The sequence below is a fragment of the Capricornis sumatraensis genome, chromosome 7, assembly GCF_032405125.1.
Source record: "Capricornis sumatraensis isolate serow.1 chromosome 7, serow.2, whole genome shotgun sequence".
NCBI classification, from domain to species: Eukaryota; Metazoa; Chordata; class Mammalia; order Artiodactyla; family Bovidae; genus Capricornis; species Capricornis sumatraensis.
In genome coordinates, this window is record NC_091075.1 from 19174362 (window position 1) to 19198690 (window position 24329).

At 36.3% G+C, this 24329-nt stretch overlaps 1 protein-coding gene across 2 annotated transcripts in view; it reads left to right on the top strand.

The window, feature by feature from the left end:
* Positions 1 to 24329, top strand: part of COL25A1 (collagen type XXV alpha 1 chain) — a 491061-nt gene that overhangs the window by 456486 nt on the left and 10246 nt on the right. Inside the window, exons 23-30 of one of the 2 annotated variants that reach the window (XM_068975168.1) lie at positions 6446 to 6490; positions 10610 to 10654; positions 13010 to 13090; positions 13942 to 14004; positions 14637 to 14687; positions 17090 to 17116; positions 21545 to 21625; positions 24268 to 24303. In XM_068975168.1, the coding sequence (XP_068831269.1) occupies positions 6446 to 6490; positions 10610 to 10654; positions 13010 to 13090; positions 13942 to 14004; positions 14637 to 14687; positions 17090 to 17116; positions 21545 to 21625; positions 24268 to 24303 (429 nt within the window). Of the gene's footprint in view, positions 1 to 5785; positions 5810 to 6445; positions 6491 to 10609; positions 10655 to 13009; positions 13091 to 13941; positions 14005 to 14636; positions 14688 to 17089; positions 17117 to 21544; positions 21626 to 24267; positions 24304 to 24329 lie in introns of both variants that reach the window. The other variant, XM_068975169.1, reaches the window with a different exon arrangement.

A 24329-nucleotide genomic window follows, 5' to 3' on the forward strand; every position in this document is an offset into this window, starting at 1 on the left:
AAGCATCTCCATCTGATGTTTAAGACCCTATAACCATGTCTTTTCTGTATGGAATTTTTTATTTCTCCACAACATAGTTACCATATCTATAAAAATCACTCCTTTTTTTCCTGGTTCATCTTTTTCCTTTCATTCATCTCTAAATCCTCTTCCAATAGTTCACTGCTGCCACCCGGACGAGTTCCTCCTCTGAATCCTTTTAAATATTAGCACCCAGGACCCAGTAGTTTAACATTTAATTATTCTTCCAAATCCCCTGATTTATTTTAGTCTTGCCTCTTACCAAACTGTAAATTACTTGTTGACAGAAAACTTGTTGTATGATTATTTTGACTCCCACAATGTGTCCAACCCAGGTCTGGGAATGCAAATATTAAATAAAGTTATTGGTTGAATTATTGATTACACTTAGTTCATATGCACAATCCATTTCTCTGCTCAAAAGTCAAATTAGTTGTTTTAAATATTTTTCCATTTTGAACTTGCTTGATTTTTTTTCCCGTCTATATGATTTCACTGCTGCTGCTGCTGCTAAGTCGCTCCAGTCGTGTCCGACTCTGTGCGACCCCATAGACAGCAGCCCACTAGGCTCCTCTGTCCTTGGGATTCTCCAGGCAAGAACACTGGAGTGGGTTGCCATTTCCTTCTCCAATGCAGGAAAGTGAAAAGTGAAGGTGAAGTCGCTCAGTCGTGCCTGATTTCACTAGCATTACCAAATTGTGGTAGATCTACTACGCTTCTATGGATCCTTTGTTACAACTGTCATTTTTAACTAATAAAGCATTTATTACATAGTTTTTACAGAGTCTATCTTCAGCTTAGCCTATTTTTCATCCTTTTTCTTATTCTGGTAAAGCACAAAGAAAAGCATGCTCACTGCTTGGAGAAACATCCCTTGGGCGGTGTGTTCAGTCAGCAGCTTGCATGAGTGTTCCTCAGCACAAGTGGGTTAGACGCAAGCAGTAGACTCTGGGCTCCTGTCAAATTCTAGAACATGCCTTCTAAAGGGCCCCCTGTTCCCCACAAGTTGCTGTCTGCATGTATAAAGAAAGAAAAGAACAGGAAGTTTTGGTTACCTACTATGTTGTCAGAGTTCTTACTTAGAAAATGTAGGGACACGTTTTCAACTTCCTGAACAATATTGTCAACTTCCCTTGAACTGCTTCCAGTGGTACCGTGATTCTTTTAACTGCCTTTAAGAGGTATACATTCTCTTATCTTCCAAGATATGCTCCAATATTTTTGGCCATGGCCATTTTATGGAAAAATTGTGGAAGAGTTTTAAAGCCTTTACATGAACAAAGCTTGGCATGAAGCAAACTACCCTTAGTCTAAAACCAAAATCTGCTTTGATTTCCCCTCTGTTATTAACTAGGTGTGTCCCTTCGGGGAAATCACAAGATGTCTATATTTCATTGATCTGATCTGTAAAATGAGAATGTTTCTAAATGGATGTTTTCTAAGATCCATAAAATCTAATATTATGCTTAGAGTTTTTTTTTTATGAGCCGAATATTCTTTGTTGATGAGCCTGAATACACTGTACTTAAAAAAAAAAGAATCTAACACCTACATCTTGATATGAAAGAAGAGATGTGCACTCACTTTCTTTTTTCACCTTCAGTTCTATATGACTGTAAACCAGTCACTATCCATCACAACCAACTAGTTCATGTTTATATCTCAATCTTCAGTCAGTCAGTTCAGTCTCTTAGTCATGTCTGACTCTTTGTGACCCCATGGACTGCAGCACACCAGGCTTTCCTGTCCATCACCAATTCTTGGAGCTTTCTCAAACTCATGGTCCTCAAGTTGGTGATGCCTTCCAACCCTCTCATCCTCTGTCGCCCCATTCTCCTCTTGCTTTCAATCTTTCCCAGCATCAGGATCTTTTCCAATGAGTCAGTTCTTCACATCAAGTGGCAAAGTATTGGAGCTTCAGCTTCAGCATCAGTCCTTCTAATGAATTTTCAGGACTGATTTCATTTAGTTTTAACTGGTTTGATCTCCTTGCAGTGCAAAGGACTCTCAAGAGTCTTCTCCAACACCACAGTTCAATTCTTCATCACTCAGCCTTCTTTAAGGTCCAACTTTCTCATCCATACATAACTACTAGAAAACCCATAACTTTGACTATATGGACCTTTGTTGGCAAAATAATGTCTCTGCTTTTTAATATGCTGTCTAGGTTGGTCTCAACCTTAAGATTTATTATTCTTATGGAGTTGTTTAGGCAAGTAAGCATTGTGCTTGTAAGCTTATCGTTATTTTTTCACTTCAAAAATATTTCTTTGTTTTCCCAATATAGTACTCTAGCAGATTGAGTACTTAATAAATAAACTAAATAGCCATTAGATTGAGAGGGAGTAATAGACACTTGTTCTTCTAGTTCTCTAACCAGTGATGGATAGTCACAGTTTTGCAAATTCTATGTCACTATTGCCTTCTCTAAGAGAAAGGCCAGCAAAAAAAAAAAAACAAAACTAGAGTAATTAGATAAATAAGAGCATATTATAGTTATAAAATATCACCCTATAAATATAAAATTTTACTGTTTCCTCTATTGAAAATTGTTACAGGCATACCTCCTTTCATTGTGCTTCACTTTATTGCACTGTGAAGATACTGCTTTTTTTTTTTACAAATTGAAATTTATGGCAACCCTGTGCCCAGCAAGTCTATTGGCTCAATTTTTCCAACAGCATTTACTCACTACATGTTTTTCTGCCACATTTTGGTAGTTCTCACAATATTGCAGATTTGTTGATTTTGATTATATTTGTTATGGTGATCTGTGATTTTTTTTCCTGGTCCTGCCACATGGCTTGCAGGATCTTAATTCCCTGACCAAGGATCAAACCCCAGCCCACTGGACCACCAGGGAATTCCCTGTGATCCGTGATCTTTGATGTTACAGTTGCAAAAAGATTACAGCTCTCTGAAAGTTCAGATGATAGTTAGCATGTTTTAGTGTTAAAGTATTTTTATTGAATTATAATTAATGTACAATGTTATATATGTTACAGGTGAACAATACACTGATTTGTCATTTTTAAAGGTTATGGTTATTATAAAATATTGGCTATTGTACAATATATCCTGCGCTATAAAGTGTTTTTCAATTAGGGTATGTACATTGTTCTTTAGACATAATGCTATTGCACACTTAATAGGCCACATTATAGTTTAAACATAACTTTACTTACACTGGCAAGTCAAAAATTTGTATGACTTGCTTTATTGCAATATTCACTTTATTTCAGTGGTGTGAAACCCTAACCTGCAATATCTCCAAGGTATGCCTGTATTTACATGGCCATTTGTCATAAGTCATTTTTTTTTAAGGTGATTATGTTTCCACAATTAGCAGCAAAACCTTTTCATTTAAAAGCTCTTAAAAGCTCTAACTCAAGCTTTTAAAATTTCTCAACACCATATAAACGAAACCTGTTCTCTAGGGTAAATCAGAGGTGATTTTAAGCTTGCTTCATTATAAGACATGAAGGAAAATAACCTTTAATCCTAAAGAGATTCACATTAGCATCTCGGAGAATAAATCACCTGGCATCTTGCTAGCCTTCAACCAATTTACAGCTTTTCTATCTCATGCCTTCCATTTCACATTGCAGCTCAGTAGAGAATGACATGGCTTTCTCCATCACTATCCAGAATTCTGGTTTTCAAATCTTCACTGAAGTTCAGCAGAGAACCCTGCTAAGTTTATGTCGTGTTAACTTAGAGGAACCACATACAAGAAATCCAAAGTGAGCCAACATATTTTTGATGTCCCTGAGTGTCTACACACTGGTTCTTCGGGATGGCAGTAAACATTATGTTTTTGAGAAGTTACCTTAGTTTTCTGTCATTTGTTCTCCTGTTAACTGGGTGGAAACTACCCTGTATAACTTTTAGGTCTCACAAAGATAGTTATTTAATAAAGTCATTTAAGCCCCATCTGTTCAATAATTCAGTTTCCAATAATAATATTCTTTTATTTATGCAATTCATTATAAAATATGTTGTTATCCTTAAATTAAAAAAAAAAGACAAACTAAAAAACTTTTGTGTTTAGGTAGAAAATGAAGCATGTATGGCACAGATTGGAAAACTTCTGAGAGTTCACATTTTAAACTACTCCCTTTTCTCAGTTTTTCTGGATTTGCTTTCTAGTTAAAAAAAGAATTTTTAGTTGGAAGGCTATGGCAAGGAAATTATTTCTGCTCAGTAATTTTCTAATAGCCTTTTTAAAATGACTCATCTATATACAGGAGCTGAGAAGTAGCTTTCTCATAACCATAAATTCAACTCTTGGTCTAGGTGAATCCTTTAAGTATAAAATAAGTAGTATCTTATGTTACATATATATATGATGGTATAAAAATCTGGACCTTGATTTTTTTATAACCTTGCCCCCAGTTTGTGGCCATTTTGCCTTTTACCTTAGAAGCACTGGGTTGTTTTTTCCTACCCTGTTCTCTCTGAAGCTGTAATGACTATGACTGATTTTACTGTAGAATACAAACTTGCACCATCTCTACGTGTGCATAAGTACATTGTTTCTAAGAAATGATGACACTATATCACTAAAAACTCTAGTGTCTGAACTGAGATAGATGGATAATGTTAAAATTACTTTTTAAAACACAGTAAAAACAGCATCTTGAGTTAGATAATGGAATGGAGTAGTGCTTGGTGATGGACAGGGAGGCCTGGCGTGCTGCAGTCCATGGGGTCGTAAAGAGTCAGACACGACTGAGCGACTGAACTGAACTGAACTGAACTGATGGAGTAGTGGAAGACAAAGGGATGGAGTTAAACTGATATTCACAAGTTCACATGTAGCTGGATAGTGTTTTTCTCTAGGACCAGAACTCCTAATAGAAAATGTTCTCCCCTCTAAAAGCCCATAAAGTGGCACAGACCTTCAGGGGGCAGTAAGCCCGAGCACTGTCCGTGCTCCACACCAAGAGACACCACCGCAATGAGAAGCCACAACTTGCGGGTAGCCCCCGATTGCTGCAACAAGAGAAAGCCTGTGCACCGCAATGAAGACCAAGCTCAGTCAAAAATAAATAATTTTTAAGAAAAAAAGCTTTTTTAAATCAGCAAAAAAGAAAAGTGGTGCAGAAAAAGAAAAGAAAAAAGTGCCTTACAGAAGTTTTTGTATAACACTTGGACTAGAAAATCTTAATACAAAAACGTTTCATGGATTAGGGATTGGCTGTTCTAGAGATTCACACTTTGAGAGAATATATTTTGATACAGTATTCAAGCCCTTTACTTTAAGATTAAACAAGGTGAATACCATGTCAGTTCCTATCTTAGTCATGTCACAAACACACACACACACTTAAGCTAATTATAATACAACAAACAAGATACAAACTGAAAGACAAAATCATAACTTATACAGTTAGGTATTTCATTTTCTCTAATCAAGGTGCTCTAGAAATAGAGCTCTTATGAGTAGCAGAGTTTCTTAGCTCACAGTTATGGGACAAACCACAGGTGCATACTATTTTACTTCATAATTTAAGTCAAGTGAATTCAAATTTTGACATTTTCTTTCTCCTTTATCCATAGGGTTTTAAATAAAATTCTAAAAATAATTTGTAAAGAGAATCTTTACAATCTATGGTATTCATTCAAAAATAGGATGATATGTTCTCAGTTTCTTGTCCGTTCTTACCAAAACATAATCCAGAAGTTGATTATTTCAGAAATGTATTACTGTACTTTGGCACACAATTAGGTAACTGTCATTATCAATACATTTTCTCAACAGAGGATTACCACCTTAACAGTCACGGTAACTCCTATTGCATGATTTCTGTGCTTTGTGACGTTGTGTTCAGTGTTGATGCATGCTGGTCGTAATGGTACTAATGTAGCCATTGTTTTTATCTGATAGTTAATATATTTTCTTATGTCAATAACCTTTTACAACATTTGCCCCAGTTGAATCACTTTGTCTGCTTAGTTAAAAAAAAAAGTCAAGAAGAAATTTATTGCTATTTTTCTTAAAAGTGTTTGGCCTTATCTCAATAATACAGCTTCGTTCTTTAGTGTTTGGGAAATTAAAGCGTTTGTGGCGGGTGGGAGAAGTGTTTCTAGAAACAGAGGAAATATTAGGAAGTTAATTCAGCCCTGAAAGATGAATGTGGAACAGGGCAGCAATGATTTTACATTGTCTTACAAATCAACTTGAGAGCATTATTTTAACCCAAATATGGTGGGGCTTTTTTTTTTTTTTTTTTTTTTGCATATAGGTAGATAGTTTTTATAATTATGTAACCAGTGAAATGTTTCCTCTTTGCAAATCAATACTGGAGGATATCTGATTATGATAGAAATTAGGGAAGTGTATAGTGTGCTTATTATTTAAAGCAAATATTTTAATACAGATAGTTGCTATCTTTTAAAACTTTGTCTTTTCTGGATTTAGGGTCCCCCTGGACCACCTGGACCTCAAGGACTACAAGGGCCAAAGGTTATTCTTTGTTTTATTTGTTTCCATTTATTACATATAGTGCAGAGAATCCATATTAAATACATGTGTCTTTAAAAATCAGTCTTATGAAATACTGGAAGAGCTGAGATCAGCAATATTGCTTAAGAGAGCTGAAAATAGAAATTGAGTTCTGGACTGAAGGAAGAGGAATCAGAAAAAAATAAAAATTAGGAAAGAAGTGAAAGTAATAGAAATGGCATTAGAGGGAGAACACTCAGAAAAACAGAGTATTAAGCAAAGGAGAAATAAGTTTTACAGAAATGGTAAGTGTAAAGAAACACCTAATGTGGTATATGGAAAAAAGGCAACTGTTTAAATAGAGAAGGGTTAAAGGAAGATTTACTCTGACATTAAAAAAGATCCTTATCTTCAATTCTTTTGTAATAAAAAGAACAAGAAAAGCTTCAGCATGACACATTCACAAATGATAATTTTAGAAACAATTCGCAGTCGTGTTTACAACACATACTGTATATATATTCAATTGTTCTGCCATTTAAACTTCATCTAATAAAACATACCAACTATAAACAGAAGGAACAAAATTACTTGATTATATCAAAAATTGTTGGTAGCATTAACTTTTCCTCTCCAAACTAAATAAAACTTTTTCAACCATGCTCAATCAGTTAACACATGGCCAGCAATTCTGTCTTTTCAGGACTGAACTACATATGTTGAAATATGACTTTTGTCATTAGGTTCTTTGTAGGTGATTCAAGTGGTGTCAAAATCCATCTTTTATTTATGCCTCTTAAGGCAGTTTATTTGCAAAATCTATCACACACACATGCAAATGCACACATCAGTTTTTGTACTTTTCTCTTTCAAGATACTTAAAAACAGAAAGCTAGCACATAGAAACAATTATTTTTCTTAGAAAAAGGAATATAGAGTAAAATATTACAAAGATCCTTGGCTATGTGAGATATATTTAAAACATAGCCTCTAATTTCAAATAGATTTCATGTATAACATTAATGTAAGTTTGGGGATTTTTTACTTTTTATTTCTCCACCACATTCTGGTCCCTAAGAGATATAACGCAAAAAAATGCTCCAATAATATACAGCCTATATTCCTGGTAAACAAGTTGGCCTGGATCCCTATTCTTTTTTTTTTTTTCCTAGATTTGAACATTTAATATAATTCATTAAATTTCCACAAATAAATTAAATTTTCAGATTTAATTACATAATTTATTTAAAATATTGATAGCATAGATAGTTTATAATTTTTGTAACAGAGGCTGTTTCAGTTATTTTAGAGACAAGAAACATTTCTTAAAGAAATAGAACTTAAATAGTATGTGCATCTAGAGGTTCCTTAAAGAGATGGTGATGATCATGACATACAGAGTGGTTTCTGTCATTAAATTAAAATAGTCTATCTCTTCTTTGATAAAATAAATTCATGATCTGCAGTCCCACTGCAGTATTTGATATGGTATGCAAAAGTCATTGGATCCCTGTTCTTTAATATCTTGGTGAGCTAGACTAGAAAATGAGAATCTGCAGATTCCTTTTTTCTCTGTGTAGAGTCAACCAAGGTCTGAGTACCTTTCCTTATCCCCTCACTTGACTAAGTCTCCAGAAGCAAAATTGTCCTCAGTGCTAACTGTGTGCCTTATTCTGTACAAACTTCAAAAAACTTGAGACTTGACTCTTCTTTGTAGCTCAGAGGCCTGCAGAAGCCCAAAAGGACTTGACCCAAAAGAGGCAAGAAGGACTACCTAGCCAAGAAATCTATGTTGTTAAAACCTACATCCCCTGTGCTTTATAATTCAACTGCTATTCATTTAGTAATCATATCAATCAATAATTAATTGGTGGACCTCTATTCCATGATAAGTACTATTACCTAGTAACGATAGGATATAGTAAAGGGTTTCAACAAGGAGCTTTCAGTTCAAGGATGGAGAAAGGAAAGGAAAGTCACGGTTATTAGTAAACAGAGTAAGTGCATTGGGTAGGAAACATATAGGAAGTGTGCTCTCTGCCTTGGGGTCAAGAATGACTTTGAATTGAAAGTGAAAGGCAACAGAAACTGGCCAAATGAATGTCTAGACAAGTAGGGTGGGGACGGGGTTAGTCATCCTTCTTTACCTCTTACCTGCTACCCTTCCCACCTTGCTGGCACGCTGGCCCACCTCATACACCTGACAATGATCTTATAATTGGGATCCTGGGTTAACTAATACAGTCTTTGATGCTTTCCATGAGCTCCCCTTGAGAAAGTTGGGATTATTGGAGTGAGATGTGCCTATGAACTGGAGTCAGCAAATGCAGTGTGAGTCAAATATAAAACTCATTCTGGCTCAGGACTCAGAGCCTCAGACTGAATGTGAACCAAGTCAATTAGTATTTCTCCTTTCTTTATCAAACAAGGACTTTGACTTCTTGTAGATCAAATGTGCAAGCTAAGTTGCTTTAGTCGTGTCTGACTCTGCCACTCTGTGGACTGTGGCCCGCCCAGTTCCTCTGTTCATGGGATTCTCCAGGCAAGAGTACTGGAGTTGAAGAAAAAAATACAAAAAAAAAAAAAAAAGAACAAAATAAAATAAAAAGAAGAAATAAAAAAAAGAAAAAAAAAGAATACTGGAGTGGGTTGCCATGCTCTCCTCCAGGGGATCTTCCCAACCCAGGGGTCAAACCCCCATGTGGTCTGCATTGGCAGGTGGGTTCTTTGCCACTAGCGCCGCCTAGGAAGCCCTCTACATCAAATAACTCTATACAAACTACATTTGGTGGGTGAAGGATAAATAATTCATGAATTGTATTTTTGTTTTAAACATTTGTGAGTCACAGTTTGGAAGGAAAAACATAGCAACCATTATCCAACCCAGAGTGCTGACAGATATTCAGATTGCATGAAACTAGGGCTTAACCAGTTGCATCCAACCTCAGCAGACTTGTTTGTGGCAAAATAAACATTGCCACTACCACAAAGAGCAGGAAATCTAGAATTTAAAGGAAAAAAAGTTTTTTTCTTTTTTTCATTTGTTTGTCACGACTTCCTTTAACATTTGGAAGGATCAAATTTCACACTACGACCAAACAGCTCTTAAAGTTTTTAACAGGGAAAGAAGCTCCAATCATTTCAATATTGTGGTTTATAACATCATCAAACAAGGCTTTCTAGAAAAACAGCCTCAAGTCAGCTCCCTTGGAAATCTGTCTGTAAGGCAAACCATTCACTCACTCCAAGGAACTGGTTTTACAAAATTTCCATGATGTGGAAATCAGAGATATTTATAATGGGATCTACCTAAATGACCCATTGATATAATATCTTATCTTTCAAAGAATTTGCTTGTTCAGTACATTTCTGACTGAAGGGTGACTGGACATTTGTTGTTTGAATAAATCTCCAGTATGTTGTTTAGATTTGTTTTTAATGAAACATCTTCAGTTAAGAAAAATAAATCCATATATTTGAGGTTTGTCAAGGATTCTAATAAATCATAATATGAATAGTAACTTTAGTTCATTCTTAGTACAGTATAGGAAATTGAATTGATCCCAAAATAATTTTCTGTGGATTAAGATATTATCTGATTTATTATATCCTTCAGTGAGGCTTATCTGGAAATAACACATTCACAATCATTATGAATTTGTATTCACTGTTCAAATAATGCCAGGTAAAATATTATAAATGTATGTGGCTTTGCATGTTATTTTTTCTTAAGTTAACTGCTATTATTTTGCTCTTTTCTCAAATTTGAAAATAAGAGACATCATACAGATTTTATAAGGAGAAAAAAATTAATTGAGGCATATAGGTTGTCACTATAAGATATGCTCTGCTATCAAATGGTAGCAATTTTTTTAGCCTGAATCTCATATGAGGGGATAAAATTTTTAAAAATGCTGGATCTTAGTTAGCTATGGATAAATATTATTATATATAATATTCAAAAAATGTTGTTTCACTTTGTGTAATGATGTGGTATGATATAACATATTCAAGTTAGGATGCATTTGCCGAAAAGTTAAATTGTACTGTTACCAGCTAGCATCATTTTTTGCATCATTTTTAGTGTAGTATGCTACCAATAATAAATAAGAAGCTAGCCATTAATTTTTATCTTAACAGGGAGAGCCAGGATCTCCAGGAGTCCCAGGAGTTGATGGAGAGCAGGTAATTTTCAAAGTTATACACTGTCATTTAAAGCATCATTATTAATCACCTTTTATTATAGATTTGAAGACATTGTTGATATATATTCTCTTTTTTTGCCTTCTGTTCTAGAGACTACATTTACTTTAAAAAGCAATTAGTTTTAACTGGACATTGCTTTTCTTTGTAGAAACATACAAGTTATATGATACCTTAGATTTGTCTAAATAACTCTGATCAATCTACCAATGACATATCCATGAATTTTTATTAGACTTATAAGATCATTACCAATTTAGTAAGACTTATCTAATCCTTATTAGTGAATGCCAATTAATTTAAGATTTAAATCTGTGACCATAGTTTTACAAAAGTAGATATTGCTTACACATGTTATTTTGATATTGTTTTATTTTCCCAAATAAAGATTACACCTCATTTTCTAGATCATTAGAAAAGACAGAAACAAGCAGGACACTTGTAGTTTTGTAGAATATGACAGTATCTCTGTGGGTTTCCCCCTAACACAGAGATTGGCAAATATTTTCTATGAAGGACCAGGGAGTAAATGTTTTAGTCTTTACAGACCATATACATTCTCTATCAAATTTTTAAAATTTATTTTAAACATTCAGCCTGTACAAAAACAATTCTGGAGCTGAATTTGGCCCTATGGCATGGTTTGCTCACCCCTGAAAGAAATGAATCTGACCAGGCAAATGTGGACAATATTCAATATTCAGAGAGTCTAATCACAAGAATTAGTTTCAAGATAAGATATCTGTTTTCTGGGCTTCCATAATTTACCCAAATAGCTCAGTCGTGTCTGACTCTTTGTGACCCCATGGACTGTAGCCTACCACACTCCTCCGTCCATGGGATTTTCCAGGCAAGAGTACTGGAGTGGGTTGCCATTTCCTTCTCCAGAGGATCTTCTCTACCCAGAGATCAAACCCAGGTCTCCCGCATTGTAGGCAGATGCTTTACCTTCTGAGCTACCAAGGAAGCCAAGAAATGACTAAAATCAAGAAAATCATAAGAAATCAAGGACATTATTTATACAGCTTGTGAAATAAACTCCTCAGAAGATTGTATTAAGAGAAGGGCTATTTTAATATCAGAGTTGTATATTGAAATCATATAATGTCACACTAAGTTAACATGTGGTAGCTAATAAAAGACTTTAGATGATCCAATGTATCCATCAGAGATCACATTAGCATTTAAAAACCCAGTGGTATTTCCCCAGTTAATCATTATAAATAATTTGATATATATTATGATATACTACATAGACATCCCTACACATACAATAGCTGAATATTTTTATATAGGCTTTACAAAATCTTCTATACTAGGTCCACTGGGTTGGCTATCCTGCTGTTAGTAGATTCCTAAAACCAACCGGGATCTGATTAGCTTTAAGATCCATCTCTCTATTTAGATACCCACCCGTCCTCCTAATAGATGACTCTGAAGTAGGTGCTATGAAATAGATTTTAAGTAACAAGAACCTTCCTATCCTTAAGTAGTTTTTAGTACAGAAAAGTTGGACAGGTTATTGCAACCAGGAAGCCCTATAATCATAACTAAAATAGCTATGATCATCTCTGCTGAAGAGTGGGCCATCTGGTCATAGTGCAGTAAGCCTCCTTGGATGAAAATGCTTAATGATGTACATTAATTTCAGTATTAGCATTGCAAAATTCCTGTGTTTGCCTTCAGAATCCACATATATCTATTTCCTCACTGTAAAACAAGAATAAAAATCACATACTGGATCACCTGAGAGAGATGTCATGAGAACAAAATAAGAATACAAAGTGGAAGTATTTCTAAGCATTAATTGAACATGACTGTAATGAGTGATCTCCCAGTCTGTAGATTGAACCCTTGAAAGCTGGTGACCAGAACTTCTGCCTACAATTAAGGAAGGATAAGGGATGTATAATGAATGGAGATGGGAGAAACTTATTTGTACCTTTGTTACTATAACACTAGGTCCTGGTTCAAAATGTGTACTGTTCTGTAATGCGTTAAGTCCATTAAGTTGTTTTCAGGACTGATGACATAGAAGTAGCTACCAGGTAAAAATGTGGAATCAGAAGAAATGACGTCAACAGTTATGCTTATGCTTATGCTTTTCATACTTAAATGGCCTAAATAGCAGAATTTAATCTCTTCCATTACAAGGGGAAATTATAGTGATTAATGTAGAAGGTTGCTGTAAGAGATAACTCTACCTAAAAATGAAAATCAGAATCATCTCAGCATAGGATCCATTTGTTGACAAAATTGATCTGGAATTCCATTTTCCCTACTATGTAACCATCAATGGTCAGTATGATTCTTAAGTGCAAATCATGTCATTTGTAGGGACTCAAAGGCTCAAAGGGAGACATGGGGGACCCAGGTATGCCAGGTGAAAAAGGAGGAATTGGACTTCCTGGACTACCGGTATGTTTATACTTTTAAAGATGTGTTCATATTGAGATAAATTAAATAATCAGAAAATAGTTGTATTATTAGCTGCAGTCTCATCCAATGATTTATATAATGTTTTTATTTTTAAATATTTGAGGTATTTTTGGTTAATAACTACAACTAAGGCACTGGAAAAAGTTTTAAAGCATCTAACCAAATGAATTACAAAATAAACCTTTATGTTTTCTTGAATTATTTCACTAGAAGATAGTAAAATAAATAGAGTCGGTCATTAACATAAGGTCTAACCAATCATTTTTAAATAAATCATAATTTTAAAACCAAAAAATACAGAATAATTAAAAACAAATTATAATAGAAAGTGTTGTCTTTGCGTGTGCAGTATTATGGGGCAATGTTTTTATGGTTTTCCCCATAATTTTTGCTGAGAATTTGGAGAGGTAAATGTAGAAAAATATAGGGAAAAAATGTAGAAAACCTCACTGCCCTAGATCATTTTTTAAAACAAGGAAATGCATAAATGTCAGTGAAAACTAAAAGACTGCTATTTAAATTCAGCACCACCATTAAAATATAATAGTTATAATAGGACATATTTAGCAATGTATAATTTAACCCATCAAGCATAAATTAGTTTTTATTTACCTCATAGTTTATTTCACAAATCATCCACAATCCTAGGGATTTGAGGAAGCTTGCTGTTTAGCTTGAAACTAAAATGCAAGAAGATAAATCCTTGTCATATATCATGTGCATGATATTATAAAAATTTCAAGAGGATGATGGATTTGGGGAGAAAATTCAGCTGCTCCTTATACTTTGCAAGTAACTTGACCGGCTCCACTCTTAATGGTTATTTGTAGGGTGCCAATGGAATGAAAGGAGAAAAAGGAGACTCGGGATTGCCAGGCCCACAGGGCCCTTCCGTAAGTCCATGGCGGCTCAACGTTCACGGTTCCCGAAAAACCCTGAAATGGGCCAGTTATTCACCAACTTCAACCCGTGCCAGATGGCTTATCAACAGTAGAAAGACCATGATCCTCTTGGTCTGTCAAGCTATACAAGAAATATCTGTCAGCCTTGTACAGGGAGAGACGAAAGTGTCTCAGAGGTCTGAGTCGGAAGCAATATTTCAGAGAACTATCTAATCCTGAGGAGAAAATCAATGGTTTTCCCACGATGCTTGTGGGTCGAGCTCTGTGCACGTAGAACCTACGTTTTTTCCTTGGTTTTTTCTCCAGAGCTTAGTGAAATATTTGAGAGTTTGATCGTGGTTGTAGCATTATAGCATTTCTTGGTAATCAGTTGCTTCCTTTTCTTTTAATGTGCTTTTGATTTATTCTGGCTTTTGTAGAACAACTGTATCTTTTTTTAAGTTTGTTTTTCTTTTTTTCTCACAAAGGAATTTCCAAATGTACAGAATCAAGCACATTCCTTCTTCCACTATCCTTCCTCTGCAACCATTAATGGCCTTAGCAGAACCCTAGCTTGAGACTCAAGCCTAACTGCCTTATCTAAATGAAGTGACCAAATCCATGTTTATTTTCCTGACATGCAGGTCATAGGCCCACCAGGCCCGCCAGGTCCCCACGGCCCACCAGGCCCCATGGTAAGTTTCTCTTCTCTCCAAAATGGAATCATTTGTTTAAGAGCATACCTCCAGAGAAAGCATGAATTCATTCCTCAAAGAGCCAGCTTGTATCTGCTACTTCCCAGGCGGAAAATAGGAGGTACTGTTCTGATTTTACAGTTCACTCTCCCACACATATCTGTCAGAAAGCAATAGGGTAGTTTTGTGATAGGAAATTTGAAGAAACAGGTTCGGCAAGTTTTACTGTACCCTCTGTGGTGACTGACACCATAAAGAATCTGCAATGTGGGAGACCCCCATTCGATCCCTGGATCAGGAAGATCCCTGGGAGAAGGGAATGGCAACCCACTCCAGTATTCTTGCCTAGAGAATTACATGGACAGAAGATCCTGGCAGCTATAATCTATAGGGTCGCAAAGAGCTGGACACGACAGACCAACTAACACTTCACTTTCACATAGAATGGACACTGAAAAATCGTTTTAACCAATCACTGTTCTAGGCCATTAATACCATAACAGGTTTAATAATTATAGCTATTAATGAATGTTTTTAACAAACTTTGGTGGGAGAGAGAGGTCTGAGCCCTGCATGACTTTTGAGATTTTCGTTCCCTGACCAAGGACTGAACCTGGGTCCTTGGTAGTGAGAGCTCAGAGTCTCGACCACTGGACCACCAGGGAATTCCATGTTTCTAGCCAACTTAGAGAGTTGTGACCCTTTAATGAAATATTCAATAAGAACATTTTTAAAACAATATGATAACAGAAACTCACTTCTACACGTGATATGTTAATATATTGTTGGAGCTTTTTCTTTTCCCTTTTTACGTGCTTTGGCAAATACAATGTTCACTGCAGATATCTTTCAGTGACCAGTGGGGAAATGACTATGTCCTCATAGAATTCATGTTCGGTGAAGAAGGTAGCCATTAAAGCAGCATAATTCTCCAAATATCTACCTATTGACTGTTGTATTAAGGCTGGAACTAGAAGGCAGAATGCTCCAAATGCTTTTGACTGGGACAGGTTGGGAACAAGTCAGGCAGCTTCTTAGGTCACATTCATCTCGAAGGTGTCTTGATAAACCATATGTCTTCAATCCCAGAGATCAAACAATGTGTCAGTCGCTCTTTCCTCTGGTTGTGCTCCAAGAAAGAGCATCATTGGAATGGTCTAAACCAAAGAGCATAGCACCAGATCCCAATCATCTACTGGGTTTCCATTTCATACCACAAAACAGTTATAATTAACCATATTTTTGTAAAGCTAAACAGTTCCTTAAGAATCAAGAAAATGGCATACCTTTGGCTTTTCTGTACTCCCACCACTTTGTTAGAAAATTAAATTTAAAATGCTATATCCGCTCATATTACAAAATTAATTCGTTTAAAGGAACTTAAAACCACTTCTGAAATGAAATAATACTTGATAAGATGACCACTTCCTGAAAATGTTTATCCTCAACTTATTCAAAGGGAAAATGTTATTCCAAAGTAGACATGTATAACAAATCTATCTATTGCTTGATTAAAAACAAAAACTTTTTCCTCTTGTATGATTTTGCTGACAAGTATTTAAATACTCCTGTCTCCAAATAGTTTATTTAAATGACTTGAAATTTAAAGCAATCCACAGTAACTTTTATTTAGTTAATTTAGCTTAGCTAATTAGTCTCTATATTTAGATTTTCCACAAAATACATGGGAAAAGCCCTGACTCATGGATGTGTTATGACCTCCTTCCACTGGTAAAGAGTTATTACATTTGAGCCTTGAATAATTCCTCTTTGTAAAAATAAATGCATTCTAGATAACGATGTTTAGCATTCCTCTCCTAGAATCCTTTTCTTAGCCTTACATTAAAGAAATGATCCAGCAGGGTTCCAGACTTGACTGTCAGTCTCCTCACTTTCTTCCTCCTCTAGATTTTTCAAAACCTTGGGGTTTGAGGAGTTAATAATTGAAAAGATCTCCTCTACTGGTACTTAAGAGTTCCAAATGTATTTTTAGCAAATTTCTGTCTTTTAAGGCTGACCTCTATTTCATATAAATTCATAATGTATCTCACATAGTTCACCTAGATTTTTTTTTAATAGGAATTTGAGAAATAGAAGTAGTATGAGTTCACAAACACTTTTTCTCTGTGTGTTTTTTTCCCTCCCCTGTAACCCTGGCAGATTCCCCTCTCCCTGTCAGAGATACTCAGCAGAAAGAATTGCTATTAATGAATTTCCTATTACAGAGCCGTCCACGAGCTGGAAGGAACTTTCACTGAGTGTTAATACCCACTGGCCTGCCTCTAGCTGTAGATCAAACGAGATTCTTGCTTTACATCTCTTTTGTTACTTCATATAATAGTCACTTCTGCTGAGAAACAGTGATTCAATTCTCAATTAAAAGCTGTGTTTTCCATTTTCAGGGACCCCATGGACTTCCTGGACCAAAGGTAATCCAACAAATCCCTTTGTTTGTTTGATTTCTATTTCATTGTTAATCATGGAGAAGCATGACAGACGCATGCCTGTCCTGTCTTATTTATTTGTCAAGTAATGTTGATTATCTTTAAGCCTTTAAGTATCCAGATGTTTAAATTTCACAAGGAATGACTTACCACAAATTTAAGTGATTAGCTAGTCCTCATTTTGCCTTTTTCCTTGTCACTGTGTCAGTTTCCTAAGTTACTAATCACAATATTATACACAAAATCAACATTCCAAACAGAAAAAAAAAAAAAGTGAATCTGATGAGGTTCTGAGACTAGTCCAGATGCTCTTTCTTAGTATGGTGTCTCTAGTTATATATTCAGATGTTATTGGTTGATACTTCTTGTTTGTCATATAGCAGTACTGCATCTAAATGCTTTGATTATCCAGCCTCTTAATTTTGCATTTCCCTGTAAGTCATTAGTGTAGAATGAGATAGGGCATATCACATGTGCTATACTGAGAAGAAGATTACGTCACATACATGTATTCTACATTTAAACAAGAGAACAACGGAGGATAGCCCTTCCTTGTCAGAATTCGTGCAGTTCAGATTGTGAAGATGAATGAAGATGTGTTCTTTGCCTCCGTGTAGACCAAGAAGACACCTTGGAGGATTAATATGAGACAGACTTCCTCCAGCGAGCATCTGTGATAAGGACCCATCTTCTAATCTCAGCTTTGTCACCGACAGGCCGTGTGTCACCTTGGGCAGATTATTTCCCCTCTCTAATCCTTCCTTTACTCGAGGAGTTAACTTGCCTCAGAGTGTTGTGATGGCTGGATGAGGTATGATTATAGAACACTTAGCAGAAGGTCTGTGCAGCTGTTGATAAACACCCACTAAATGTCAGCTGTTGTAGCACTCTTCTGTTTTGATGCTTTGTTCTGAACAGAAAAATTTAGCTAGTCCTCAAGGCTGCTTGGGGGCTTTGCTCGTGGCTCCAACAGTAAAGAATCTGCCTGTGATGCAGGAGACCTGAGTTCAATCCCTGGGTCGAGAAGATCCCCTGGAGAAGAGAATGGCAACCCACTCCAGTATTCTTGCCTGGAGAATCCTGCAGACAGAGGAGCCTGGCAGGCTGTAGTCCATAGGGCCACAAAGAGTTGGACATGACTGAAGTGATTTAGTATGCATGCATGCGAGGCTGCTTGAGAGAAGAGTCATGACTCTTGACAGCTCCTCAGTAGTGAGTTGATGCATTTTGTGGAGATGGGTTGGGGGGACACATAAATGCAATGTTGGCACTGAGAGTCGAAAAGCCCATAGGCAGCCCACTGTCTCTTCTGAGGACTTCCTCTGGCCCACCCAGCTTTACGGGTGGTACAGGGATTGCTCTGACTCCAGAAACCTGAGTTTCCTTTTTGAGGTAAAGCAGATGACTCAGCCAAGAAAAGGAAAAGTTCATGCCTCTTTATTCTTCTTAGAATACTTTACCTTTGGGTAAGGCCAATGAGTGACAGTGTCTCAGTGGCATGGATTATAGTTTAAGATAAGGGCACTGTTGTAGGGGTCAAAGAGAGAGCTTATCTATCAGCTTTGTGGTCTTTGTACTTATGTAACCTCCTTGGATCTCTCGTCCCACACTGGACTAAATACTATTTCCTTCTCTTGGCCTCTCTTTGGATTTTAAGGTACTGCTAAGGACCAGATCAATTATAATGACTCAGGCCAAAGCCACCAAGATCATTTTTAATTCTATGAGTGATTCAGTTACCCCATCACCATTAAATTAATAGATGCCCAAGATCCTTTTGATATCTACAATGTAGTGATTTACTTTGCTTACACTTAACTTCAATTGTTACTTAAATCATAGATTTCAGAGAATTAAAAAGTTGAAAGCCCCACATAGATTACCTGTGCTAGCCTCTTGATTTTATAAATATTAAACTATAGGCTCAGGAGATTTAGGTTGTTTTCCCTAAATTTCCCACTGCTCAGTAAATGAAAGATCTGGGACTAGAATTTAGGTTCAGAGTAGAAATTTGACATTTTTGCCCCAAAATTGGGAAAGGAGTATGACAAAGCTATATAATACTTAACTTATTTGCAGAGTATATTATGCAAAATGCCAGGCTAGATGAATCACAAGCTGGAATCAAGATTGCCAGGAGAAATATCAAGAACCTCAGATATGCAGATGGTACAATTCTAATGGCAGAAAGTGACGAGGAACTAAAGAGCCTATGATGAGGTTCAGAGGAGAGTGAAAAAGCTGACTTGAAACTCAACATTCAGAAAACTAAAATCATGGCATCTGGTCTCATCACTTCATGGCAAAAAGAAGTGGAGAAAGTGGAAGCAGTGACAGATTTTATTTTCTTGGGCTCCAAAATCACGGCAGACAGTGACTACAGCCATGACATTCAAAGACGTTTGCTCCTTAGAAGGAAAGCTATGACAAACCTAGACAGTGTATTAAAAAGGAGAGACACCACTTTGCTGACAAAGGTCCAAATAGTCAAAGCTATGATTTTTTCAGTAGTCATGTATGGATGTGAGTGTTGGACCATAAAGAAGGCTGAACACCAAAGAACTGATGCTTTCAAATTGTGGTGCTGGAGAAGACTCTTGAGTGTCCCTTGTACTGCAAGGAGATCAAACCAGTCAATCTAAAAGGAAATCATCCCTGAATATTCATTGAAAGGACTGATGCTGAAGCTGAAGCTCCAATAGTTTGGCCACCTGATGCAAAGAGTTGACTCGCTGGAAAAGACCCTGATGCTGGGAAAGATTGAGGGCAAGAAGAGAAGGGGTTGACAGAGGATGGGGTGGTTGGATGGCATCACCGACTCAACAGACATAAATCTGAGCAAACTCTGGAGGATAGTGAAGGACAGGGAAGCCTGGCATGCTGCAGTCCATGGGGTCACATAGAGTCAAACATGACTGAATAACTGAACAATAAGCTACCTTCTCAATTAATGCTCACTGCTATCAATGCATGATTCCTCGCCAAAGAAATTCATAGCTTACCAAGGCTGCCCTGTCTATTCATCATCTCAAGATCACTTGCTAAATCAAAGTCCACACACATCCAAAGCCATGAATCTCCAGTTTAAATCAGTTAACTGACGTTGATTGCTGAACCTTGGCTTTAGTTTCACATTGAGTCTAGCTCTGTGCCAGTCGCAGGATCATACTTCACTGACCATAGCATGTTTGGGTTTCCTATGGTGGCAGTATTGCCAACTTCCTACCTCAGAACTGCCTACATCCACTAGGTCATGCCAATGTGTATATTATTTTGTGACGCCTTTGAAAGTTCAAATATAGAGCACAGTTCCATGGATGAGTCTGGCTCACTATTCCCTGAAAATTCCTGGTGAGGAGAATCACCTGGGGGACACGAACAATATTGTTCCTGTGCTACTGTGGCCTAGGTGGGGCCCTCGTCTCTTTACCAAGCACTGCAGTGACTTTTATTTTCAGGCAGATAGGGGAGAAATAATGCCCAGGTTAATAATCTTGCCATGCAGGCATCATCTCTCCCCTCCCCCACCCCCACCACTCAAGATTGTATAAGGCATTTGAAAACGAAACTATCTTTCTTCCTCAAGTCTTTCAAGATCTTATGATGAAATTGGTATCTATACTTAAAAGGTGAAAAGTGAACAGGTCGCATGCTGCTGCTGATGGAAAAGAGTGTATTGCATTTTTAGATTTTTAAAAACAGAGTTGAGAATTTATCACTTCTCATGACTTTTATAATGTCACATTACATTAACTTCAAACCTCCTTTATTCTAACATTGGGCAGATGCAAGGTTAGTAAAACCCATGAAAGTTCTGTGATCTTCACATTCTCTTCCAGGGTTGGCTATTTGTTGTCTGTCCTATCGATTAATCCACGTAGGGACCTGACTTGGCAATATCCATGAATGAGGAGTCACCAAATAGCATTACTTCAAACATCGGCCGCTACTTTTATCACATTCCCCTGGACAAAATGCTTAAAGGCTTAAAATATTCGTTTGTAACACTGTCCTGCATATTCCAGTTTTCTATTCCAGCAGAGTGGCTCTTTCCTGCTGAACATCCTTGCACATCCTCTAATCTGACTGTTTTGATTTGCTTGGTCAGAGCAATGTGGCATAACGCTAATTTCCTTGAACTAAAACTGAAAATATTGGAGCTCAGCCGTATACTTTATTGGTCATAAGGAGCACGTTTTCTAAGCAGTTTTGCTTCCTAGAAAATTATTTAATTCCAGCTTGTCCATTTTTTGCATTTTTAAAATTAGTTTCGAACTGGTGCAAGACAAATCTAGCCTGACTCTGCTGTTACCTAAAACTGGAATCTGCAACCGTGTCAGAGACTGGCTCTCTTCTCTCACAGTTGAAACACCCATGATAGCAACCAAAATTGGCATTTGCTTTTGCATTTAGGGTGAACCAGGGTTAAATGGTGTTAAAGGATTGAAGGGTGAACCAGGTCAAAAGGGTGACAGAGGACCCCTTGGTCTTCCAGTAAGTAAAGAAAACTTTCCATTTCGGTGCAAATCTCAGACTATTCTTTCTACCCTAAGTAACAACTCTGGTTTACTCGGTGACTATGATACAGTTGAGATTTCTGTAATTGGAAAACATATTGTGTTCAAGCAGAGCTCAGCCCAGTTTTATTTTCTCTGATGTCTGCTCATGTGTCAGAGGAAGACCCCATAACAAACAACACCATGAGTGTTCAATTACATATGTGCCAGCCTTTCTCTTTCACAGCTGACAATTCTTCCCCCATCACCCTCCCCTTTAAAAAAAATGTTATACGGATTGTTTCATAATTTCTCCCAAATGCTTTTATAGTTTAGTGTAGTGTAAGATCCTCCCTCAATTTTTATTTTCTCTTCTTTGATACTAGAAAGCACAGCCCCTTGTCAGTGGCAGGTATGCAATTGGCCATTGTTGAAGGCTTGAGTTCAGTGCTGTGGCTCCTTACATTAATCAGTCATATCGTGGTCTAAATGTTCTGTGTTGTTTGTGTTGGAAATGCCCTCTTATGAGGTTCTTGTGGCAATTATGAATAGTATGGAAGAAGTATTTTGCAGTTATTTAGAGATTTTTATTTTGAATGAAAAGATTGCATCTTTCATGCTCTTTAATGCTAGTCTTCTTTCTGCAATAACTAAAAAGATATTGTTAAATGATCATTAAATATGAGGGTTTTTTGTTTTGGGCCACACTGTGTGGCATACAGGATCTTAGTTCCCTGACCAGGGATTGAACTGTGCCCCCTGCAGTAGACACACAGAGTCCTAATCACTGAACTTCCAGGGAATTCCTAAATGTGAGCTTTAGTTTCAAGTTGTTTTAAGTTTCAAGCTTTTTAATATTCTTTCTATTCAGTGAATGCAGATAAAAGTCAGTAGAGAACATTATAGATTATATTATTAAAATATGACAGAAAAAGGCAGTAGAAAATATTTCATATACATATTTTATGCATAAAAAATTGGTGACTATTTATTTTACTTTTTTCACAGGTACTGTATTATAAGTACTAAAGTATTCCTCTTGATAGCCAATGCCTTACATAATTTCAGGCATATAGTAGATGCTTAATATGCATTCATTTATTGAATGAATGATGTAAGTCTTACATTAGAATATAGGTTAAATCACACCAATTAAATCATGCCACAAGTGTGAAATCCAAAACCTCTATAATGACTGTGAGTCAGGAACTCACATTCCAAGTAAATATTAATATAATATTATTTGTGCAAAATTTTATCATCCCCCTATTTATTTTTAAATGCTATGATAGTAGTGGCTCTGAAGAAAGTATCAAATAAGCAATGTAAAAATTTGGATTTCTATTTTACTTAAACCCTCAATCTTATTTCTTTGAAGTTTGCCCTAATTTCAAATCTAAGTGCAATATTTAGCCGAAAGCTCTACATCTTCTAGCTCTAAACAAACAATAACACACACATTTTTTAAAATTTTAATCATTTCTAGCTAAATTAAATTTTGCGGTTATAATCCGATTCACAATAGGATTGTACAGAAGGAATTGTAAAATAAAAAAAGCTAAAAGTACCTCAAATGTATGATGTAGCATCATTGGTAGAGTTTGCAGCTGGAATAGATTGTTTTTCTTCCATTTTGTATTATTAACTACATCTGAAGCATAAAATGGGGAAATAGTTCTGCAACCTTGCCAAGAGAATTTATAGAAATAGTGCATTGTCTTTCTTAAATACTCCTTGATCAAATCAACATTTTCAAGGACTATAAATAAACATTTGAGTTTTGAGATACAAAAGCCATATTAAAAAAGTGATTGTGCTTACTCTTGAAACAAGCATTGACAATGTCATCTTTTGGTCACACGTTATACATAGGCTAGAGATGAAGAAAAGAAAAGCATGCATTGCCTGAACACAGCATTAGATTTTTAAAGCATTTCCCACTCAGACTCTAATGCTTGATTATTTGTAGTGAGCTGAGGAACGATGTTTGGGGCAGTAATTTTTTTGTCTGGACTCATGACATTTTTCTGCCTTTTTCCCATTCCTAGAAGTCCCTCTAGTGGTGACTAATGTGAATGAACACAGTAAGAACAACGCAGAAACAACTATTGTTTGTGTAAAATCCAAAGTCACCCTGACATGTTAAAATTCTCCATTTGTTTTTCATAAATGCAATTTTAACAAGTAAAACTAGAGCTCTTTTCTTCTCCTCTGAAATTCTAACTTGATTATTATAATGAGCCCTTACCTAGGAGACTGGCCATTATCTTTTTTCCAGAACCTAAAGAAATATATTGTGAATAGCAATCTTTAGAAAATTTAATTTCATATGGAAATTAGCAACCCGGACTGTTACTGGTAACTATTTCAAAGCCCCCTTTATAAACCTCATTCACTTGATTTCCAAATAAGAATTTGCTGAATGGAAATGTCATTAAAATGCCATCATCTGTGGGGTGTTTATTGTCATGTGTTTTGTTTTGTTTTTTTTAACTAACAATGTGTAGCGATGTGATTTTCATCTCAGAACCCTGTGACTGCGTACTATGTTGTTTGAAGTGTTACATTTGTTCATCAGTACCTCATACTAATCTCTGTTCTTGTCATTTGTGTCACACCCACCAACCCTGCTACACACAGGGAGCATCTGGCTTAGACGGAAAGCCAGGATCCCGGGTGAGTCAGCACCTCAACTTGCTCCA